General features: G+C 38.5%; 1 protein-coding gene across 1 annotated transcript in view; it reads left to right on the top strand.

Moving 5' to 3' along the window:
• Positions 1 to 16,336, top strand: part of LOC133063261 (patched domain-containing protein 3-like) — a 37,120-nt gene extending 20,784 nt beyond the window's left edge. The window contains exons 3-6 of the mRNA XM_061152376.1: positions 3,743 to 4,735; positions 5,817 to 5,938; positions 12,222 to 12,367; positions 14,832 to 16,336. Coding sequence (XP_061008359.1) covers positions 3,743 to 4,735; positions 5,817 to 5,938; positions 12,222 to 12,367; positions 14,832 to 16,336 — 2,766 coding nt within the window. The remainder of the gene's footprint in view (positions 1 to 3,742; positions 4,736 to 5,816; positions 5,939 to 12,221; positions 12,368 to 14,831) is intronic.
• The last annotated feature ends 6,314 nt before the right edge of the window (positions 16,337 to 22,650 follow it).

Below are 22,650 nucleotides of genomic sequence, written 5' to 3'. Positions count from 1 at the left end.
TAACATAGCTTAAGAAAAGCATTTCCATAAGAAAAATGAATTGGTTAGCTTCAGGTTTGAGAAAAGTTAAGTTCAGGTGGAACCAGATGTAGTCATGGTGACACAGAATTTTAGAAGAAGACTTCTTTTAAATTTGTATAGAGAAGGAAAAAAGTCTGACACTTGTAGTTTGTTTCCTCCTGCCATTTAAGAGAGAGAAAAAATGTCTGCCACTTGGAGCCTATTTCCTCCATTTGGAGACCCCTAGTCTTCCTGCCTGTTACCCTCTCACTCCCATCTTTGGTTACAGCAAAGTTGAGCTCAGCAAATACTGAAGTCTCTCTGCTACTGCAGTAGCCTGAATAAAATGTTTGGCCACCTTAAAAAATAAAAGTATACTTATATGTATAGCTGAATCAGTTTGCTGTACACCAGAAATTAAGACAACTATAAATCAACTATACTTCAACAATTAAAAAAAGGAATATATGTAAATTTTAAAGTAGATTATAATTGCTGCAAGTGAAAGTTGCTCAGTCGTGTCTCTTTGCAACTCCTTGGACTATATAGTCCATGAATTCTCCAGGCCAGAATACTGGAGTGGGTACCCTTTCCCTTCTCCAGGGGATCTGCCCAACCCATGGATCAAATCCAGGTCTCCCACATTGCAGACAGATTCTTTACCAGCTGAGTCACAAGGGAAGCTCTAGGTCAAGGGAAACAACTGTCTATTATGCAACTGATAGGGCCCAAATGGGGTCTCATTGATAACATGGTTCATTATGTTGACTTCACAAACGAAGAATAAAATCACAGTGATCTGTAAGACTGACCAAATTGCCCAAATGGCATCCTGTTATATCACTGGTGCCTATCTTCTCAAAGCTGTGGAACCACCAGATTCCAGAGCTCCAGCTACATGACCATCCCTTCAGAGTTCATTGGTGTGGTATAAGAAGGACTCCGTCAGAAAGGGAGGACACTGGTTCTCCTTAAGGGCCAATCACCCTCTCTTTCCCCTCTAATAAATTTCCCTTTTGTTGCCTGATTACCTGGCTTGCTCTCTTTTTCTCTGCAATCGCCTTACAGCAACAAAATCCAGAATTCATTTAAAAAATTAAGTTAATTCAACTACAAACAAAAGGCATGGTAACCAGCAAATGACATGGGAGAACAGGGTAAGGGGATATTCATCATTCAAAATACAGGAACAAGTGATTATTTCCTTAGTACATGAATAATTTCTATAGTAAAGAAGAAACTTTGAATAGTCCAAAAGGCAAGCCAGGAAAAGGTATAAGATGACAATTCACCCAAAGAGGAACTATGGTGACTGTAAACAACAAATTAAAAAAGTAAAATCAAAATAAGATACCAATGGCACAAATCAAACACTTTAATGACATTCTGGGATGGGCTGTGACCAAAAAAAGAACTGCATACACTGCTTATGAGGGTGTAAATTGATACAACTTCTATGAGCAACTGAATGAAGTCACTCAGTGATATCCGACTTTTTGCGACCCTATGGACTGTAGCCTGCCAGGCTACTCCATCCACAGAATTTTCCAGGCAAGGATACTAGAGTGGGTTGCCATTTCCTTCTCCACGGAATCTTCCCCACCCAGGGATCAAACCCACATCTCCTGTGTCTCCTGCATTGCAAGCAGATTCTTTACCCATTGGGAAAGTTCAACTTCTATGGATTTTATCAATAACTGAGAAATTTTAAATGGGATATCCTTTGGTCCAGTAAATCCCCTTCTACAAAATCATCTCACAGATGCATTTCTTATGCTTTAAGAAAAAGACATTTGTTCACTTAGCACTGTTCGTATCAGCAAAACATTCTAAACAACCTACAGACACTATCAATAGCATTATAGCTAATTTATGTTCCAGCAATACAAAATGGAAAACTATAAAACAATTCCAAAGAATAAGATAAATCTACATACAGTCACATGTTAAGATCCTTTGACGTATTTGGTGAAAAATGTAATCTGCATACACATTTTCTTTTTCTTTTTTTTCTTTTTCGCTCAGTCCTGTCTGATTCTTTGCCACCCCATGGACTATATGGTCCATAGAGTTCCCCAGGCCGGAATACGGGAGTGGATAGCCTTTCCCTTCTCCGGGGGGTCTTCCCAGCCCAGGGATAGAACCCAGGCCTCACATACAGATAGTGCAATAACGTTTATGAAAATGGACTTCCCTCGTGGCTCAGACAGTAAAAGCATCCGCCTACAATGTGGGAGACCTGGGTTTCGATCCCTGGGATGGAAAGATTCCCTGGAGAAGGAAATAGCAACCCGCTCCAGTATTCTTGCCTGGAGAATTCCATGGACAGAGGAGCCTGGTAGGCTACAGTCCATGGGTTCACAATGAGTCGGACACAACTGAGTGACTTCACTTTCACTTTCATTTGTGAAAATGATATATTTACATATATCTGGATATGCTTGCAAATGCAAAGAAAATGGTTTGTAAGGGTAAACTCCCACTTTTTAACACTTCCATTAAGAAGAGGAACATGATAGAAGGAAGTTTCAGGACTGGGTTTGGGTTCTTCTGGCCCCACTTTTTATTTTATGAATCTACTTGTAACTTTTTACCAGGAGAACATTATGTCTGTAAAGAATAAAAATAACTAAATGAGCTGCACCAGGTTCACCAAAGCCTTACCTGAGAAACATGTTTCTGGATGATCCCCTCAAAGGTAAAATCTGCCCCTTAGAACACAGGGGAAATCTGTGCCTTTAGTGTGCGGGTGTGTGTGTGTCAGTGTGTGTGTGTGAGTGTGTGTGTGTCCCTGAACAAATCAAATTCTCCCAGTCAGTTCTGAGTCGTGTACACACTCATTTCATTCGCCTTTAAGAAGTGTGTCTTGTATTAACTAAACCCTGAGAGGACAGGCACCAGGGACAAATTTGGGGCTAGTTAGAGCATGGAATCCGGTCCCATCATTACATGGCAAATAGATGGGGAAACAATGGAAACAGTGAGAGACTTTATTTTGGGGGGCTCCAAAATCACTGCAGATGGTGACTGCAGCCGTGAAATTAAAAGACACTTGCTCCTTGGAAGGAAAGCTATGACCAACCTAGACAGCATATTAAAAAGCAGAGACATTACTTTGCCAACAAAAGTCCATCTAGTCAAAGCTATGGTTTTTCCAGTAGTCATGTATGGATGTGAGAGTTGGACTATAAAGAAAGCTGAGTGCCAAAGAATTGAGGCTTTTGAACTGTGGTGTTGGAGAAGACTCTTGAGAGTCCCTTGGACTGCAAGGAGATCTAACCAGTCCATCCTAAAGGAAATCAGTCCTGACTATCCACTGGAAGGACTGATGCTGAAGCTGAACTGCAATACTTTGGCCACTTGATGTGAAGAGCTGACTCATTTGATTCTGGGAAAGACTGAAGGCAGGAGGAGAAGGGGATGACAGAGGATGAGATGGTTGGATGGCATCACCGGTTCAATGGACATGAGTTTGAGTAAGCTCCGGGAGTTGGTAACGGACAGGGAGGCCTGGTGTGCCGCAGTCCGTGGGGTCGCACAGTGTCGGATGCGACTGAACGACTGAACTGACCTCAACTGAACCACGTGACCGCCAACGAAGCTCCAGCATTGGCGGCGCGAGCAGCCCGGGGTCAAACAGACGCGCCTAGAACTTCAGGAAACCGTTGGTGGGTGCAGAGGGGGCTCCGTCCGGCAGCTCCTTTCTGATCTGCCGTGCTGAGAACGTGGGCTTTCCTTCCAGGAAATGAGCCTTAATCCCTCGAAGGTTGCGCCGGAGCCAGAGCCGGAGCGGGAGGCGGAACAAGAGCCTGGGTCCGAGGCCCAGGGGCCGGGGCCGGAAAGAGAGAGCGGGCCGCCAGCAGGGCCTGGCCCGGAGCCGGAGCCGCCCTCGGCGGCGGGGCCGAGCGCAGAGCCCCCTCCGGGGCCCGAGGCCCCGCCGCCCCTGCCAGCCTCGCAGTCTGAGAACCTTCGGGCCCCGCGGCCCCGCTGCCACACCAACTGCCTGGAGGCACCTCTGTCGCGGGCCTTCAGGCGGCTGGGCAGGAAGGTGGGCGCGCACCACTGGATCTTCCTGCTGCTGCCCATGGCGCTAACGGCCGTCCTGGGCACCGGCCTGATGTACCTGCCCCGGGATGGAGAAGAAGACCTGGAGGAGGAGTACACCCCGATCGGGAGCCCCGCCAAGGCAGAGCGGCGCTTCGTGCAGGGACATTTCACCGCCAACGACTCTCTCGTCTTCTCTATCTCCAGGAAGAGCGCCGAGGTCCCTTATGCCTCCATCCTCGTGGTCTCCAACGCCGAGACCCTGCTGGAGCCAGACATCCTAGAGGAAATCAGCAAGGTGGACGACACGGTGCAGGCTCTGACTGTGACCCAGGACAACGGAACCCAGATCCCCTACCGCGAGGTGTGCGCCAAGAACCAGGGCTCCTGTGTCCCCCCCAACCCACTCTTGTTCGCCTGGAAAAGGAACAAGGGCCTCAACCTGAGAACCATCACCTTCCCCATCTACAGCCTAGCCGGTCAGATCGTCTCCCTGGCCAACATCCTGGGAGGAACTGTCTTGGGCGAGAGTATGGGGCCGAGCCAGTTACTCCTCCAGGCCAAAGCCATGCGGCTGCAGTACTACCTGGAGACAGGAGGAGAGGAAAATGAACGTAGCAAGGCGTGGATGATCCACTTCCTGACGAAGGCGAGCAGCCTTGAAGAGAGTCTGGCCTTGAAGAAGATCCAGGTACCTAGTGGCTGGAGTTTATGGGAGGCCAGGAGAAGGTGGGAGGGATAAAAGGACTTGTTCCAAGGACGATAGCAGCAGCACTCCCAGATTATCACATAGAGTCCTTGACTGGAAGCTAGGTGTGCTCTGCTCTATTTGATCCTCAATTCAACTTTCTTAAAATAGCACACTGAAGAAAGCCACAGTAGATTCTAAAAAAGGGTGGATATGTGTATAACTGATTCACTTTGCTATATACATGAAGCTAACACAACATTGTAAATCAACAATACTACAATAAATTTTTTTTTAGCAAAGTAAAAAGAGGACTTTAAAAAAAAAAGGAGAAGAATGCCACAAATCTTAAAACCTTGGTAACGTTCTGATTAAAAACACAAATGGTACATTCTCAAGGTAGGTCTGTTCAGTACAGACATTGATATTCAGGTTTAGTTTGGTTTATCTGGTCAAATTACTCTGTAATTCTTACTTTCAGTTTAAGCCTTTGCTGTTTCTGGGAGCCCCCTAAACTTTGGAGTTGATTGGAATAAAAAAGCAAAACTTTAAATGAAAGTTCCGTGATGTTTTTGAGAAAGATGAGCATTTTAAAAGTAAATTATAGCATAGTGCCAGGTGCATATTTGCTCAGTAATTTTGGGGCTGGCAAACCTAATACTCTGAATGAAACTGGTGAAAATGAGAAGATATCTTCTGAGAAAAGTCTTTTAATACCCAGGCCTGTCTGAAATGATGTTTGTACAATTAAAATAGTAAAAGATAATGACTGAATAGAAGTTTAGAAAAAGTTATAAGTCTATAGTTATTAATGCTTTCAGTTTTATATAAGATTCAGATTTTGTGTATTCAGGAGTCTTAAACTTTAGATTTTTTGAAAGAAACTTTGAAAAACATGCCAGGGATTTGTGGGAAGAAGCAAATCTTTATTACCTTCTTTATTCTAAAATCATGATCCATATATTTTGACTTTTCACTGAATTTTAATGTTTAAATTATTAAGTTGTGGTGTTTCAGTATCATATGTAACTCACACACGATATCAGAATTGAAAGTCATTTACCTGAATATGTTTTTGTGGCAGGTTGTCTACTTTTCATCGCTTTCTAGACAACTGGAATTTGAGGCAACTTCTATGACAGTGATCCCCTTGTTTCACTTGGCCTACCTTCTAATCATATTATTTGCAATTGTATCATGCTACAGGTAAAACAATTTTAATAGTTTTTTAAACTCTAAAAAATATTTTATTGTAGTAATGTATATAATGTGTATATAACATTTATAACATAAAATGTGTCATTTCAAAAACCATTTTTAAGTGTACAGATCAGTGGCAGTAATTACATTATCAGTGTTGTGTAACCATTGCAACTATCCCTTTATGAATGTTTTCCATCACCCCAAACAAACACTGTAACCATTAAGTAATAACTCCCCACTGTCTCCCCCAAGTCTTGGCTAATTTTTAATCTAGTTTCTGTTTCCATGAATTTGCCTATTCTAGAGATTTCATATAAGTGGAATCATACAGTTTTGTCCTTTTGTGATTGACTTATTTCACTTATCATAATGTTGTCAACATTTATCCATGTTGTAGCATGAGTTCCTTTACATGGCTGAATAATATTCCATTTTATGTTTGTACCACATTTGTTTATCTACCTATCTGTTGATGGGCACTTGAAATATTTTTACCTTTGGACTATAGTGAATAATGCTGCAATGAAACCTGGTGTCCAAATCTCTGTTTAAACTCCTGTTTGCAGTTCTTTTCAGTATATACCTAGGAGTGGAATTATTGGGTTGTATGATAATTCACTGGTTAGCTTTTTGAAGAACCACCAAACTATTTTTCACAGAGGCTACACCATTTTGTATCCCACCAGCAATGTGTAAGTTTTCCAATTTCTCTACATTCTAACCATGATTATCTTTTTTATGTGGTTATTGGTTATTTGTATATCTTCTTTGGAGCTCCCCAGGTAGCACAGTGGTAAAGAATCTGCCTGCTGGTGCAGGAAATGCAAGACACTTGGTTTCGATCCCTGTGTTGGGAAGATGCCCTGGAGAAGGAAATGGTTACCCACTCTGGTGTTCTTGCCTGGAAAATTTCATGAACAGAAGAGCTTGGTGGCTAGGGGTCACAAGGAGTCAGACAACTGAGCTACTGAGCACACATGCATATCCTTTATGGAGAAATGTCTTTTCAAGTCCTTTGCCCTTTTTTTGGCTGCACGCCAAGGTTTGAAGAATCTTATTTCCCCGACCAGGGGTTGAACTTGGGCCCAGGCCCTTGGCAGTGAAAGTTTGGAGTTCTGACCACTGGACTGCCAGGGAATTCCCACCTTTGTCCATTTTTAGTGAAGCTGTTTGTCCTTTTGTTGTTGAATTCTGTTGTTGTTGAGTGTATGTTTTGGATATTAAATCCTTATCAAGTTATGTAATTTGCAAATATTTTCTCTCACTCTGTAGATTATCTCTTTACTTTCTTGATAATGTCCATTAATGTACAAAGGTTTTAATTTAGATGAAATTCAAGTTATTTATTTTTATTGCTTCTAATTGTGCTTTTGGTGTTACATCTAAGCTTCCATTGACAAGTAAGGTCATGTGCAATTGCTGTATGTTTCCTTCAAGAGTTTTATGGTTTTAGCTGCAATATTTAGGTGGTTACAATTTTTAATCATAGTTGTATATGATGTGAAGTAGGGCTCCAACTTCATTCTTGTACATGTGGAAATCCAGTCATCCCAGTGCTTTTTGTAGAAAAGACTGCTCTTTCCCAGTTGATTGGATTTGGCATCCTTGTCAAAAATCAATGGGCTGTAGATATATGGATTTATTTCTAGATGCTCAGTTCTACTCCATTGGTCTATATGTCTGTCCATATACTACTACCACTCTGATTTAAATACTGTAGCTGTGTTATAAGTTTTGAAATCTGGAAATCTCAGTCGTCCATTTATTTTTTCTTTTTAAGGTTATTCTGGAATATCCAGGGCTCCTTGTAATTCCATATGGATTTGAGTATTGACCTATACATTTCTGAATAAAAGCTATTGGAATTTTGATAGAGATTGTGTCTACTGTGTAGATCGCCTTAGGCGAGATTGTCATTTTGACAATATTAAGTCTTACCCCCCATGGACTGTGAAAGTCTTTCCATTAATTTAGGTCTTTTTTAGTTTCTTTCACCAATGTTTTGTAGTTTTCCATGTACCAGTCTTTCACTTCTTTGGTTAAATGTATTCCTAAGTATTTTGTTATTTTAAACACTAAATGAAATCACTTTCTTAATTTCCTTTTGGGATTGTTCATTGCACATGGATAGAAACAACTGAATCCTGTGTGTTGATCTTGTATCTTGCAGCTTTACTGAATTTGTTTACTAACTTTAGTAGCTTCCTTTGGATTCATTGGAGTTTTCATATGTATGATCATATAATCTGAAAACAGAGTTAAAATTCCTCCTTTCCAGTTTGAATTCCTTTAATTTCAAAGTCCTGTCTAATTGCTCTGATTAGCACTTCTAGTACATCTTTGAATATCACTGATGAAAGTGGGCATCCTTATCTTGTTCCTGATCTTAGAGGGAAAGCTTTCTTTTTTTCACCATTGAGTTTAACGTTAGCTGTGCAGTTTTCATAATTGCCTTTATAATTTTGAGGAACTTTCCTTCCATTCCTTGTTTTCGAGAGTTTTTATCATGAAAAGACATTGGGTTTTGTCAAGTGCCTTTTCTGTACCTTTTGAGAGATTCATATGGTTTTTTATCCTTTGTTCTGTTAGTGTGCTGTATTACATTGATTGATGCTCTCATGTTGAACCCCTCTTTCATTCCTGGAGTAAATCCCATATGGTCATGATGTATACTTCTTTTAATATGCTTATTGAATTGTGTTTGCTAGAATTTTGTTGAGGATTTTTGTATCTATATTGATAAGAGGTCTTATTTGTAGCTTCCTTGTGGTATCTTAGTCTGACATTGATATCAGTGTAATCATGGTCTCATCAAAAGAGTTAGGAAGTGTTCCCTTCCTTTAAGTTTTTTTGGAAGGGTTTGAAAAGGATTGGTGTTAATTCTTCTTTACAAATTTGATAAAATTCACCAGTGAAGCCATCAAGCCTGGACTTTATTTTGAAGGTGAGGGGAGGTTTTTGACTGTGGAACAGTCCTTTTTCATGTTCTGTTGAGACTTTCATCTTGAGTCAGTTTAGGTCTTTGTGTATTTCTAGGAATTTGTGTATTTTATCTAGGTTATCCAGTTTTTTTGGCATAGGTTGCTTATAGTAATGTCTTAAATCCTTTCTACTTCTGTAAATTCAGTAGTGAAGTCCCCATTTTCATGTCCCATTTAGTTCTTTGTATTTCTTCCCCTTTATCAACTCTAGATAAATGTCTTTCAATTTTGTTGATTTTTTTTTTTTTTGATAACCAATTTTTGGCTTTGTTGGTTTTCTCTGTTGTTTTTCTATTCTCAATTTTATTTATCACTGTTCTTATTTGATTCCTTCTGTTAGCTTTGTGTTAGGTCTTCTCTTCTTTTTCTGGTTCCATAAGGTGTTTAAATCGACAAAGTGTTTTGAGAGCTTTTCTCTTTTTTTTAATGCAGTATAAATTTACCTCTGGGCACTGATGTCACTACATCTCATAGTTTTATGGTATTTTGTATGTTTTCATTTTCCTTATAGATTATCTGCCTAGATGTTTTACCCATTATTGAAAGGGAGATATTGAATTTTCCAACTTTTATTGCAGAGCTATGTATTTCTCTCTATAATACTGTTAATATTTGCTTCACATATATTGGGTCTCTGTTATGAGATCCATTTACGTTTATAGTTGTTATATCTTCTTGATTAATTCACCCTTTTATAAATATATGATTCCTTCTGTCTCAAAACTTTTAACAGTTTTTGAAATAGTCTATTTTGTCTGTTATTAGTATAAGCACTCCTAGTCTCTTTTGGTTACTATTCACATGGAGAATCTATTTCAGTCCTCTTATCAATCTATTTATGTCTTTGGATCTAAAGTGAATCTCTTGTAAATAGCATATAGTTGAATCATGCTGTTTTATCCATTCTGATAATATCTGCTTTTTGATTGGAAAGTTTAATCTGTTTAGATTTGAAATAATTGCTGACAAGGAAGGACTTATTTCTATTGTTTGGGTATTTAATATTCTGTATATGTTAGAGCTATTATCCTTCATTTCATCCATTTATACCCTTTTTTTGGCCAAACCCGGGCCGTAGCAGTGACAGCGCTGAGGAGTCCTGACCACTGGGCCCCCAGGGAGCTCCTGTCTCATGCCTTCTTTAATGTGTAGTTTGTCAGCTGTCTTGATTGATCATTTTGCTGCCAGTGATTCCCAAGTCAGCCTGAACACTGGAATCACATGAAGAAATTTTTAGACACATGGATTCTGCAACTTCCCTACAAACTGTAGATCAGAGTCTGCAGAGCTGTGTTCCAGGACTGCAGGAATCTAAAGTTGAGACTCTCCCAAGTCATTCTGATAAACTGCTTAACCAAAGTCCTTCTTGGGGACTAGAAAATCTGCAAGTGTACTCACTGGTGTTCTGCATTCACATCTTTCCTTCCATTGCCTATAGAAGATTAAAATAAGGATCATTTAGAGAGTCAACACAGCGACTAGTCGAAGTCAAATCACTCTAGCCAATAATATACTTCACTCCCTCCATCCTCTGAAAAATTTATACCAACAATCCAGAAACTTGAAAGAGGGAATAGGGCTAAGCATGTCATATGTAGCTTTTATCCTGTTAATCATTCTGATTTCAAGGATCATTTGTGTTACTTTTATCTTAAATTCCTGTAAATCAATATTGTTGCTTTAAGAAAGTATTGTGTGTATGTGTTAGTCACTTAATCGTGTCCAACTCTTCATGACCCCAGGGTCTGTACCCACCAGGCCTCTCTGTCCATGGGATTCTCCAGGCAAGAATACTGGAGTGGATTGCCATTTCCTTCTCCAGGGGGGTCTTCCTGACCCAGGGATTGAATCCAGATCTCTTGCATTGCAGGCAGATTCTTTACCATCTGAGCTCTAGGGAAGTCCACAAGAAAGTAATGGTTGTAATCAAATTTTGTTTTGTAATCAAAACAAAATACTTTTGTTTTGGTGCATGTATGTATGTTGATTTCGGGCCCTGAGTTTAACAGATAGCACCAGCAGTTTGAGAAAAAGTGAAATACAGGCATACATAGTTGTTTTAATAAGAAAGTTTGGTTATTTTAATGTGGCCTTGCATGAATAAGGTCTTTAGTTATATTTTTGTCTTTGGGAATCAGCAGCTCCATTTCCACAGTTGACTTTCCTAGTCTTCAAACCAAACTATTTCTCTCTCCTACTAAAAGTTTCTAGAGGCAGCTGTCAGTCATTTGTTTTGAAGCAGTTGGCAATGAAGTAAAACAGAAACCTAGAGATTGTCGTCACTACTTTAAAGTTGTGGTTGTTGGGGAGTTAAAGTATTAAATCCAGTCTTTTTAAAATGCTATATATATATTCCCATTTTTGTTGGTCCAACCAAGAAATAGACATAAGTTGTATTATTCCAAATGGAGTATATGTTACTTTTTTTTTTTTTTTTTTGCAATTAGTAGCCGCTTTTCTTGGGCTTCCCTGGTGGCTCAGCGGTAAAGAATCAGCCTGTAATGCAGGAGACACAGGAGACACGGGTTTGATGCCTGGGTGGGGAAGATCCCCTAGAGGGAAGGCATGGCACCCTACCCCACTATTCCTGCTTGGAGACTTCCGTGGACAGAGGAGCCTAGTGGGCTACAGTCCATAGGGTCACAAGCCGTCAGACATAACTGGATTGACTGAGCACACACACACACACACACGCACACACACACACACACACCCTCTCTTATAGAGCACACTCCTTTAGCAGAGGAGAACCATGAAAAACTTTTAGAAGGAGGCTTTCATTCTTTTTGTTAGCCACAATATATATTAAACCAGCTTTGACATACAGGAGGTATTTAGGATTGTGTTCATGGCTAATGGGAGTCATAAGTGGGTGAGAAGGTACCTGGACATGGGCACTTTCATGCTGCTTGCTTCTGTTCACACTCCTTTGGAGATCAGAGTGGAATTATCTATTTGCAATGTTTTAGTATCTTTTTGTGGCTCTGAAAGGCCAGTCAGTGGATTCATGCTTGGCTTACTGCATAAGAATCAACCAGTATAGTTTGGTAAAAGTACAGATTCCCAACTTTTCTGTCCCAACCCCATCCCCCAGCCCCACCCACCCCCCACCCACCGCCCTTTGTTTTTGTTCAGTTGGTCTGGGCTAGTGCCTGGAAATTAAAGTTCTCCAACAGACAGGTATGGGGATTATTGTCCAAGAGGGCTCTGAAGAGGTGTCCGAGTCAAGAATGTTATGAATTGCTGGAATTTCAGTATGGAAGCTACCACCACAAGTTCCATGACTTTTCCCTCCAAATTTACAGGTGTGACTGTGTACAGAACAAAATGTGGGTTGCAGTCTTTGGAGTCATTTCTGTTGCCTTGGCAGTGGTAAGCGGCTTTGGCCTGATGTTGTACATTGGGGTGCCATTTGTGCTCATAGTTGCAAATTCACCATTTCTTATCCTAGGTGAGTAAAACAAAGCGTGAGGCTGCACACTGTGTGTGTGGGGGTGTGGGGTGGGTAAAGGAAGGGTATTGTGTTAGACTAAGCAAAATAATTATCTGTAGGTGACTTTACAGATCCAAAATGAGGTATCAGGAGAAAAAGAAAATCAAATGGAATTATATGCCTTTAGAGTTGGAAAAATCTGGTACCCCAAATGGAAAAACGCAGACCAGGGACATGAACAGGCATTTCACACACACACACACACACACACACACACACAGAATCCAAAATACTAATCATTGAAAATGTAAGAAAGAAATATTTGACCTTTTGATTAATCAAGGAATGCAAGTTAAACCAAAAGTGAGATACTTTGTCTTCTTATTAGATTAATGAATATTATAGCAAGATTGAAGGTTTGGGGAAGGTTGTATGCAAGTGAACTCTCTCATATTCTGCTAAGGGAGATTTGTAAATTGGTGCACTTTTAAGATATAACTTTGCAACAAATCAAAAGACTTAAAAATCTAAAATGGAATACGTTTGACCTGCCAACTCCACTTTTGGGAATTTGCCCTAGTTATTGGACAGGTTTTCACAAAATAAAATAAGCATGTTCATTTTAGTGTGATTTAGAATAGGAAAAAACAAGCTAATCCTATATCAACATGGGACTGATCTGCTCATATCACATTAAAGTTTTGGAATCCTATTCAGTCTTTCAAAAGAGGTAGATATAAAGTGTTAAATGAAAAATGCTGGTTATGAAACAAGTTGTTTAAAACAGAGAGATACACAAATATGCATGTATATTTGTATAGAGCAAATTCTGGATAGATAATACTTAAAATATTAGCAAGGATTATCCTTGACAGCTGGAATTACAGTTGTTTAAAGGTTTTCTTTGTATTTGCCTGTACTTTCAGGATTTATTTTACAATAAGCATAAGAAGGCAAATATGTTTCTATTTTGGGTGGTAAGCGACTTGGAAGAATTAATCATTGGTTTCCTAGGGAAGATAGGGGAGGAACTGTGCACTGGATGTATGCCTTCCTAGCACACACTCACGCTTAAGCACTCAATGTTCCCACAGCCATAAACAACTAAAGTGTAGACAACTGATTTCATATCAACGTCTTCATATTATCTGTATATACATAGACATGTTAGTGTAGGGGAGTATGTTTGGGGGGGGGCTGTGATTTCAGTAGCTCAAGAAATGTGTGAGGACAGTTTCTGAGCCAAGTTCCATAAATAATAAAACCGGCTTTTAAATACCTGTTGCATATCAAAGAGTTTATTTGTGGCCCTTAGTACTTCAGATTCTTGCCCTTTGTCCAGCTCAATGCAAGCAAAATCCAGAAAGCTGGCTGCAGGGGGCGTGTCAGGATGCAGTTTGTGACAGACTACACAAGGCCTGTGTCAGTGCAGGCCTTTTGCCAGACCATACACACAGAACATCCGAATTAGAAGCAAAGTGCAATTCCCAGTACCTTCCCGTGTAATCCACGGAGAAGATCTTCCAAAGTTGATAATAAAATCAATTAGCACCTGGTTCCAAGTATTGATTTTGTATCAATACACACAGAAACAGGTGTACAGGAGTGAAAGCGGTAGGGAGCTTGAGGGAAGTGAAATTTATCTGCAACGTGCTTAGGCTGTCCTTGGGTGATCCCCTTTCTTCTCTGTGGTCCTCCTCTCCTAACCTTCAGTGATGACTTCAGAGTCCTCAAATGTTCTCCTGGCCTCTTTATTCCAAATCAATCAGGAAACATCACTGTGGAAGAGACTGGTTACTTTAGTAATCACTTATTATGTAAGGGATTCTTAAGTTTTACTTTGGTACATACCTGTGATCTCAAGGGTACCTGCATGTTACTGACTTAATGCCTTAACCTGGGCAAGTGAAGTTTGAATGACAGCGTTCTGGGTGTCAGAACTAGACTAACAGAAAACTACACGTGTATGTATATCTGTGTGTGTGTGTACAAACTATGGGGTGCCTTTAAAATCATACCACATTGATAGCTAGATGCTAACTGGAGAACAGATAAATCCAGCTCATATTTTAAATAACAGGATGCTAACTCAGTATTAGTGCCTTAGAGTCAAATGCTTTATAAGAGAAAATGGTCTCTCAAATGTTCTGATGGAATCAGAGATGCATGGCTAATCCTGCTTCACCTAATACCCAGTCAGCCAGGTTTCCTGACTCTTCATTGAAACACCCTGAATGATGACTAGGAGTAGAGTGTACTGTGCTATGTGTACAAAGTGCAGAGCTATTACAGAGCAAGGAGTGATGAGTTGTGTTGTGGATTCCGCGGCAACCAGAGAAGGTGTCAGAGAAAGCAGTATCCAAACACAGACTCCACAAGATCAATGAGACCTTGAGAGACGGGCAAAGAAAATGGTTTGAGTTGATCTGGTTAATTTTTAATGGATGTTAAAATGTACAAAGACTGTTTCTTTCTCTAACAGGTGTTGGGGTCGATGACATGTTTATCATGATTTCTGCCTGGCAGAAGACCAGCCTCATGGATAACATAAGCGAGCGGATGTCTGATGTCTATTCAAAAGTGGCAGTATCCATTACCATCACCACTGTCACCAATGTCCTGGCCTTCTATACAGGAATTATGACCTCTTTCAGATCCGTTCAATACTTTTGCATCTATACAGGAACAACCCTGCTCTTCTGTTATTTTTATAACATCACCTGTTTTGGAGCATTTATGGCCTTGGATGGGAAAAGAGAAGTAGTCTGTCTACGCTGGTTGAAGAAGCCAGAAACACCTGACCAAAAATGTTCCTCATTAAAAAAGTCCTGCTGCCTCCCTTGCAATTCTCTCCAAGATGAATATAAAGCTGACATCCATCCAATGAATCTGTTCTTTAGAGACTATTTTGGTCCTTTTCTCATAAGCACCAAGTCCAAGATTTTTGTTGTGCTCCTATACGTCTCGTACATCATAGCTAGTGTATATGGGTGTTTCCATGTGCAGGAAGGTTTAGACCTCCGAAATTTGGCAAGTGACGACTCCTACATCACACCATATTTTAATGTAGAAGAAGACCATTTTTCTACTTATGGTCCCAGGGTTATGGTAATCGTTACTGAGGCTATTGACTACTGGGATAAAGATGCTAGGAAAAAACTGGAAAACTGTCTGGCAGATTTTGAAAACAGTGAGTATGTAGATGAAAACCTTACAGAGTTTTGGTTACAAGAATATATAAAATATATGGAAAACCTCCGTCAAGATATAAATGATAAGACATCGTTTCTAAGCAATATTCCCACTTTTTTAATGGATTTTCCACTTTTTGCATATGATATTAATATAACATCATCACAGGAAATCATTTGTTCCCGCGCCTTCGTTCAAACCATAGGTATTTCTTCTTCAACCAATAAGAAGCTGATGTTACTCCAGTTCCGAAACATGGCTGAGAAGTGTGAAGTTCCCCTAATGGTGTACAACCCGGCATTCATATATTTTGATCAGTATTCTGCAATAGTAGAAAACACTGTTCGAAATGTGGTTGTTGCATCAGCAGCTATGTTCATTGTTTCCTTATTATTAATTCCTCATCCCCTGTGTTCTTTGTGGGTAACTTTTGCTATTGCTTCTGTGATTGTGGGCGTCACGGGTTTTATGGCCTTCTGGAATGTCAACCTTGATTCCATATCCATGATTAATCTTGTCATTTGTATAGGGTTTTCTTTTGACTTTTCTGCTCACATTTCCTATGCATTTGTTTCCAGTTCAGAGCCCTCAGTAGACCGAAAAGCCATTGAGGCACTGTATCTGCTAGGCTACCCCGTGTTACAAAGTGCAGTTTCAACAATAATAGGGGTGTGTGTCCTGTCTGCAGCTAACGCATACATCTTCAGGACATTTTTCAAGATTATGTTTCTTGTGATGATATTTGGAGCTGCTCATGGTCTAGTTTTTATCCCAGTATTCTTAACCTTTTTTTGAAAGTTACTTTGAATAGTCACTAACAAATCAAAGACCAATTATAGAATTCCTGATTGGCCCAATCCAATCTGATTACAATGCACTATTAAGAATAGTCAATAAACTAAAAACAAAGGCATGTTTCCTTGGCTTGTAAATACCGTTTTAAAATGTTATTTAAAATATCCTGAGAAAAATTAATGTCTCGCATTAAAATATTTTTACTAAATTAAGAAGTGTTTTCATCTTTATTACGGTCTATACAATCAAGCATAAGTTTCCAATTATTTGTCCTTTTATTTCCTCATTAGTAGTTTATGCCTGGAATTCAAATATTTTATGTATTATACTCTAAAATGGAATATTATTTTCATTGTACTTCTCATATGCATTATTGTATAAAAGTGTAACTATTATTTATTCTCCTAGTCTGGGGTTTTTCTATGCATTTTTTTTTAATGGTGTATTTTGATGAACAGAAGTTTTTAAAGTTTTGGAGTCAAATTTATCTTTTTTTTTTTATGGTTAGTGTTTTCTGAGAAATCTTTACCTAATCCAAGATTATAAAAAATCATCTATATTTTCTTCTCAAAGCTAATAGTTTTATATTTACATGTTATATTATATTACATATGAATCATAGACCTGTGTTTGTTGGGAAGTATGGGTAGAGGTTCGTTTTCTTCCCATTATAGTTATCCAGCTGTCCCGGGATCTGTAGTGAAAAGACTGTCCTTTCACCATAGGGACTAACTTGGCACCTCTGTCAGAGAACCAAGTGACAATTTATGTGTGGCTCTATTATCTGTTTTTCTGTAATAAAGTGGATACCACACTGTATCGATTACTGAAGCTTTATATTAATTATGGAAATTAGGTTAGGTAAGTTATCCAGCATTTTCCCTCTTTTCCAAATTATTTTGGCTGTTATAGGTTCTTTGCATTTAGATACTAATTTTAGAATCACTTGTCCTTATATCAAAAAAAAAAAAAAGGTTTCTGGGATCATAATTAGGTCACGGTGAGTCTACAGATCAATTTGGGGAAAATAGATATATTAGCAATATGAAATCCTCCAATCTGTGAACATGGTTTGTCTCTTACATATTATCTTATTTCATGTTTTTCAGAAGTATCTTATAGATATACTTGGATTTACTTTCTAAGCGTGTTAATATTTTAGCACTGTAAATATTTTGAACCCCTTTTTCATTTTTTTTCACTAATACATAAAAATACAATTGGTTTCGGTATACCTACCTTATTATGTGTAATCTTTTTAGGTTCACTTATTCATGTAGATTTTTGTAGTTTTTTTAGTAGCTTTTAATCTACGCAATTATGTCAAGATCACATAAAGACCATTTTATTTCTCCCTACTTAAATTTTATCTCTTACTTACCTTATTGCACAGGTTTAAAACGTCCAGGAAAATAGAGGAAAGCATAGTGACATCATTGCCTTGCTGTCAGCTTTGTAAGGAATGGAATCCATATTTCATCAAATATAATGATTACCTGGAAGTTTTTCATAGCCATCTTCTGTCAGATTGTGGAAGCCCCTTTCTACTTCTAGTTTTCTGGCATGTTTTAACATGAATGGGTATTAAGTTTTGTCAAATTTCTCTCTGTCAACTGAGATTATCATGTCTATTTTTCTATTTTAGTCTGTGGAATGTGACAACTTACACTGAATGATTTTTTTAAATCAAATCAACTTACATGGAATCATTTTATACTAGCCTTGCATTCCTAGAATAATCCACATTTGGTCATGGCATGTTATTATCTTCATATATTGCCATTTTTGTTAATATTTTGTCAGTGATATTTGTTCCTATGTTCATGAGGCATATTGGGTCTACAGTTCCCTTTTTTGTAATGCCTTTCTCAGGTCATGGTATCAGGAAACAAGCCAATAAATATTCTTTCTGTTCTGTTTTCTGAAATATATGATGTATGGTTGACATCATTTTTTCATTTCTTATCAAATGTTTGGTAGAATTCATTAGTGAAGTCTTTGGGTGTGGAGTTTTTCTGAGAAGGGCTTTTATTTCATATAAACTTTCTTTAACAAATGGAAGGCCATTAAAATGTTCTTTTTCTTCCCGGGTCAATTTTGGTATGTTTGTTTTGTATGGAATTTGACATTTTTCCAATTGGCTATAAATTTCCTTCTAGCTACTATTTTCACTGTATCCACAAAATTTATGAGAGATGTTCATTATCATTCATTCCAAAATAAGCTCCTATTTCCCTTGTGATTTCTTCTTTGACCATGAATTAAACAATACCTTTATTTTCTCTTCATTTTTGAAGAGTAGTTTAAACAGATATAGATTTCTAAGTTGAGAAGACTTTTTTCTTTCAACACTTTAAATATGTCATTGCATTGTCTTCTTGATGCAGTGCTGATGAATTCAGTCTTCACTTTCACATTGATCTTCTCTATGGAATATGCCTTTTTCCCCTCTATATTCATTTAATCTTTTTTTTATTACTGGTTTTCAGCAATTTGACTATGATGAGATTATATGTGTTTTTTTTTTTTCTATTCAATCTTCTTAGATAGCTTTAAGCACTTAGGACCTGTGGCTTGATATTTTCCATCATATTTGGAAATATTTTAGCCTTTATTTCTTCAAATGTTTTTCTGTCACATTGTCTCTCCCCTTTCCTTCAGTGACTTTAATTATAAATATGTTCTCATTATTTTCAGTTGTCATAAAATAGTAATAGTCCCCAAGATTGCATTTTATCATTAATAAATTGAAATTTATGGATACTTCCAAAAAACTCTTCTCTGTAACTCATATTTTGTTGAAAAAAATTAATTCTTTCTACATATGTTGAGATTCCTGGTAAGCTCAGGAAAATTCTCAGTGAAGGTACATAATTAAGCTTTTATGTATGGAAATGTTTAAATATTTTAGTCCAAATATTTTCATCATATCATTTGTATTTCATTAACACTCATTCTTAGACAAATATAACACAAAACTCAACAGTATTGTCTCCATTTCTAATTATCCTGAATACTTTGCCAAACAAAACAGAGATGTCACAAAATAATAGGGCTTTTCAATTTCATTGTATTCGTTACAAAATGTAAATATACCCCCAAATGGAAGCTCATTCAAAAGTTCTCCTCACAAGGTATGAAATTACAAGCCACAGATATGAGGGTTCAGTCAGGCACACCGCGCCCCTCCTCTCTGATCGTGTCGCTCCGCCCGCACTGTCCTGTGACAAGTTCCGTTACTTCCTGTTTATGTACCATGTTCTCAGGAACTCCATTTTGCTAAGGTCTTCAAAACTTTGTTTCTATGGTGTTCCCTTCACTGAACATTCTGATTATTCACACTGATTTTGAACAAATTGCCACAAAAAAAGAGTAGAGGACTCTATTCAGAAACTAGTCGCAGTTTTACAAACTAGATCAATAACTTTGCAGGGCAACAGCTTGATTTTCAAAGCAGTTCCACAAAAAATCAAGTATTTGCAAACTCTGTCTGATACTGGGCAGCTAAGAGAAACAACTGTGTACTGTCATGACTGAATATTTTTAATAAAATCTCAATTGCCAAATATTTGTTGTTCAGTCACAACAACAAATATTGTTTTATTAGCTCGTCCCCTCCTTCTTCATGTATTCCTCCAGATGTAATCTTGGGTTATCCATTCGCATTTACAGATGAGGCCTATTTTGCTTAATACAGGTCATTGATAAATTTCCTACAGAATTGTGAATTCTGTCTCCAGCAGCCAAAATTCGTTCCTACTGTCATCCTGGTATACCACCTATTTTCAGTTTGTACTGGATGCCTTGTTTTAAAAGAAGTATTATTATTAAGAGATGAATTAAAATAAGCCTGAATTGGTTTGATATACCTCTGCTTTTTATGTTCAGATTTTTCCACAGTCCAGTCTAGTGATGTAGATGACACATGTGTACTGAATAGAATTTTCACTTTAATGTGTAGTTAATTATGAAAGTCACCTACTGATAAACCACCCCCCTTCCCAATCCCTTATGAACATTATGTAACTAACATTTCCTGTTCATTGACAGTGGGCAGAGTGCTCACTGAATACAACGAAGTGTGCTCAGACACAAGTGCTCAGGAACGTTAGCTCCTCTCTGGATTCTGTATTACTGAAGCTACACTGGCCACTTCAGTAAATAAACCCCAACCTTGTAGTGCCTCACCGCAATGAGAGTCTAATTCTCACTTGTGTAACAGTCACTGTTGATGTTCCTGGTCATGAGTGGCTATCTTGACCTCTGTAAATCGGGGACCCAGGTTCCTGCCAACTGCTGGTGTCACAATCCAAATGGCCTCTTCTGTTGCCTGTGTCCAGATGGCGGACGGGACAGAGAACTTCTTAAGGTCTTAGCCTACAGGTGACACACACCATCCCCATGTACATTTTCTACTGACTACTGGTCACATGGCCACACATGTAAGTCAAAGGTATTAGAAAGTGTAGTCCTTGATTGGGCAGCCATATTTCAATTAAATTCCATATTATGAAAAGAGGGCACAATTTTTGTTTGAAGTAAGCTTTCAATATCATTGATTCTTAACCTCTTTACATTACTTTAAAATAAGTTTCCAGATGGATCAATATTTAAGTGTAAAAAGGTAGATAATTATAATCTCAGAAAGAAAGAGATCTGTCTACTGTGATGTAAAGTCCTGAATTCATTAAGAAGGAAAGAAAAAAAAAGCATTAGTTGATTCAATCACAAACTTAAACTATAGCAGCCAGAAGAAAGGTGTTAGGCAAGGGAGTCCTCACGACTCAACACACAGGAAAAAGTCAAGAAGAAAATTGTAAGTGTCCAAAAAAGGAAACCAGGAAAAGATGTAGGATTGTAGTTCACCCAAAGAGACATATGGTTAGTCTAAGCAACAAGTTAAAAGAATTAAGTCAGAATAAGATACCAATGGCATGAATCACTTTAATGGCCTTCTGAGATAGGCTGTGGCAAAACAGAGCACCAAATGCTATTTTTGAGGGTGTAAATTGATACAACCTCTATAGATTTTAATTTTCAATAGTTCTAAAAATTTTAATGAGGATATCCTTTGGCATACTAAGTCCTTTTCTTAAAAAAAAATCTCACAAATACAGTTCTTATGTTCTAAGTAAAGACACTGATTCACTTAGCACTGTTTATATCAGCAAAACACTAAACCTACAGATCTATCAATAGTTGCTCAGTTACTAAGTCGTGTCTGACTCTTTGTGACCCCTTGGACTGCAGCATGCTAGGCTTCCCTGTCCTTCACCATCTCCTGGAGTTTGTTCAAATTCATGTCTATTGAGCTGGTGATGGCATCCAACCATCTCATCCTCTGTTGCTCCCTTTTCCTCCCGCTTTCAATCTTTCCCAGCATCAGGGTCTTTTCCAATGAGTTGGTTCTTCATATTAGGTGGCCAAAGTATTGGAGCTTCAGCTTCAGCAGGGTTATGGTTAATTAATTTATGTTTCAGCCATACACTGGAAAATTATGTGTGTGTGTGTGTGTTATTAGCTCAGTAGTGTCTGACTCTCTGCGACCCCATGGATTGTAGCCCACCAGGCTCCTTTGTCCATGGGATTCTCCAGGCAAGAGTACTGGAGTGGGAAAATTATAAAGCAATTCAAAAGAATAAGATAAATCTACAAATAGAAGTCTACATACAGATGTTAAGATCCTTTGACATATTTGGTGAAAAATATATTCTGCATACTGAAATAGTGCAGTAATATTTATGAAAAAGATATACTTGCATATATTTTGATATGCCTGCAAATGCAAAGAAAACAGTTTGTAATGATAAACACCCACTTTTTAAATTTATGTAGAAGAGGAACAAGACAGAATGAAGTTTTAGGGTTGAGTTTTGGGTTCTTTTCTTTTTTTTTCACTATTCATTCTATGCATTTACTTCTAACTTTTTACAAGGACAATGTTATGTCTATTGTTAAAGAATAAAAATAACTAAATGAAGTCTACCAGGTTCCCCAAAGCCTTACCTGAGAATCATGCTTCTGAGTTATCTCCCCAAAGGTAAAAGCTGCCAGTTAGAACACATGAAATATCTATGCCTTGTGTGTGAGGGGTGTGTGTGTGTGTCCGTGAACAAGCCAAATTCTCCCAGTAAACTGTGAGCCATGCATGACAGCACTCATTTTGTTTGCCTTGAAGAAGTGTATCTTGTATTAAGTGTATCCTGAAAGGATGAGAACCAGGGACAAATTTGAGGTGAGTTAGGCTGATCTCGGGTGACCTCAGCCTGCAGTGGCTTGAAGCGGGCCTTGGGTTCCCAGCCAGAGACTGAGGC

This window comes from Dama dama, chromosome 10 (assembly GCF_033118175.1).
Source record: "Dama dama isolate Ldn47 chromosome 10, ASM3311817v1, whole genome shotgun sequence".
Classification (NCBI taxonomy): domain Eukaryota; kingdom Metazoa; phylum Chordata; class Mammalia; order Artiodactyla; family Cervidae; genus Dama; species Dama dama.
Note: the sequence above shows the minus strand (reverse complement) of the source record. Positions and strands in the feature narration are given on the sequence as shown.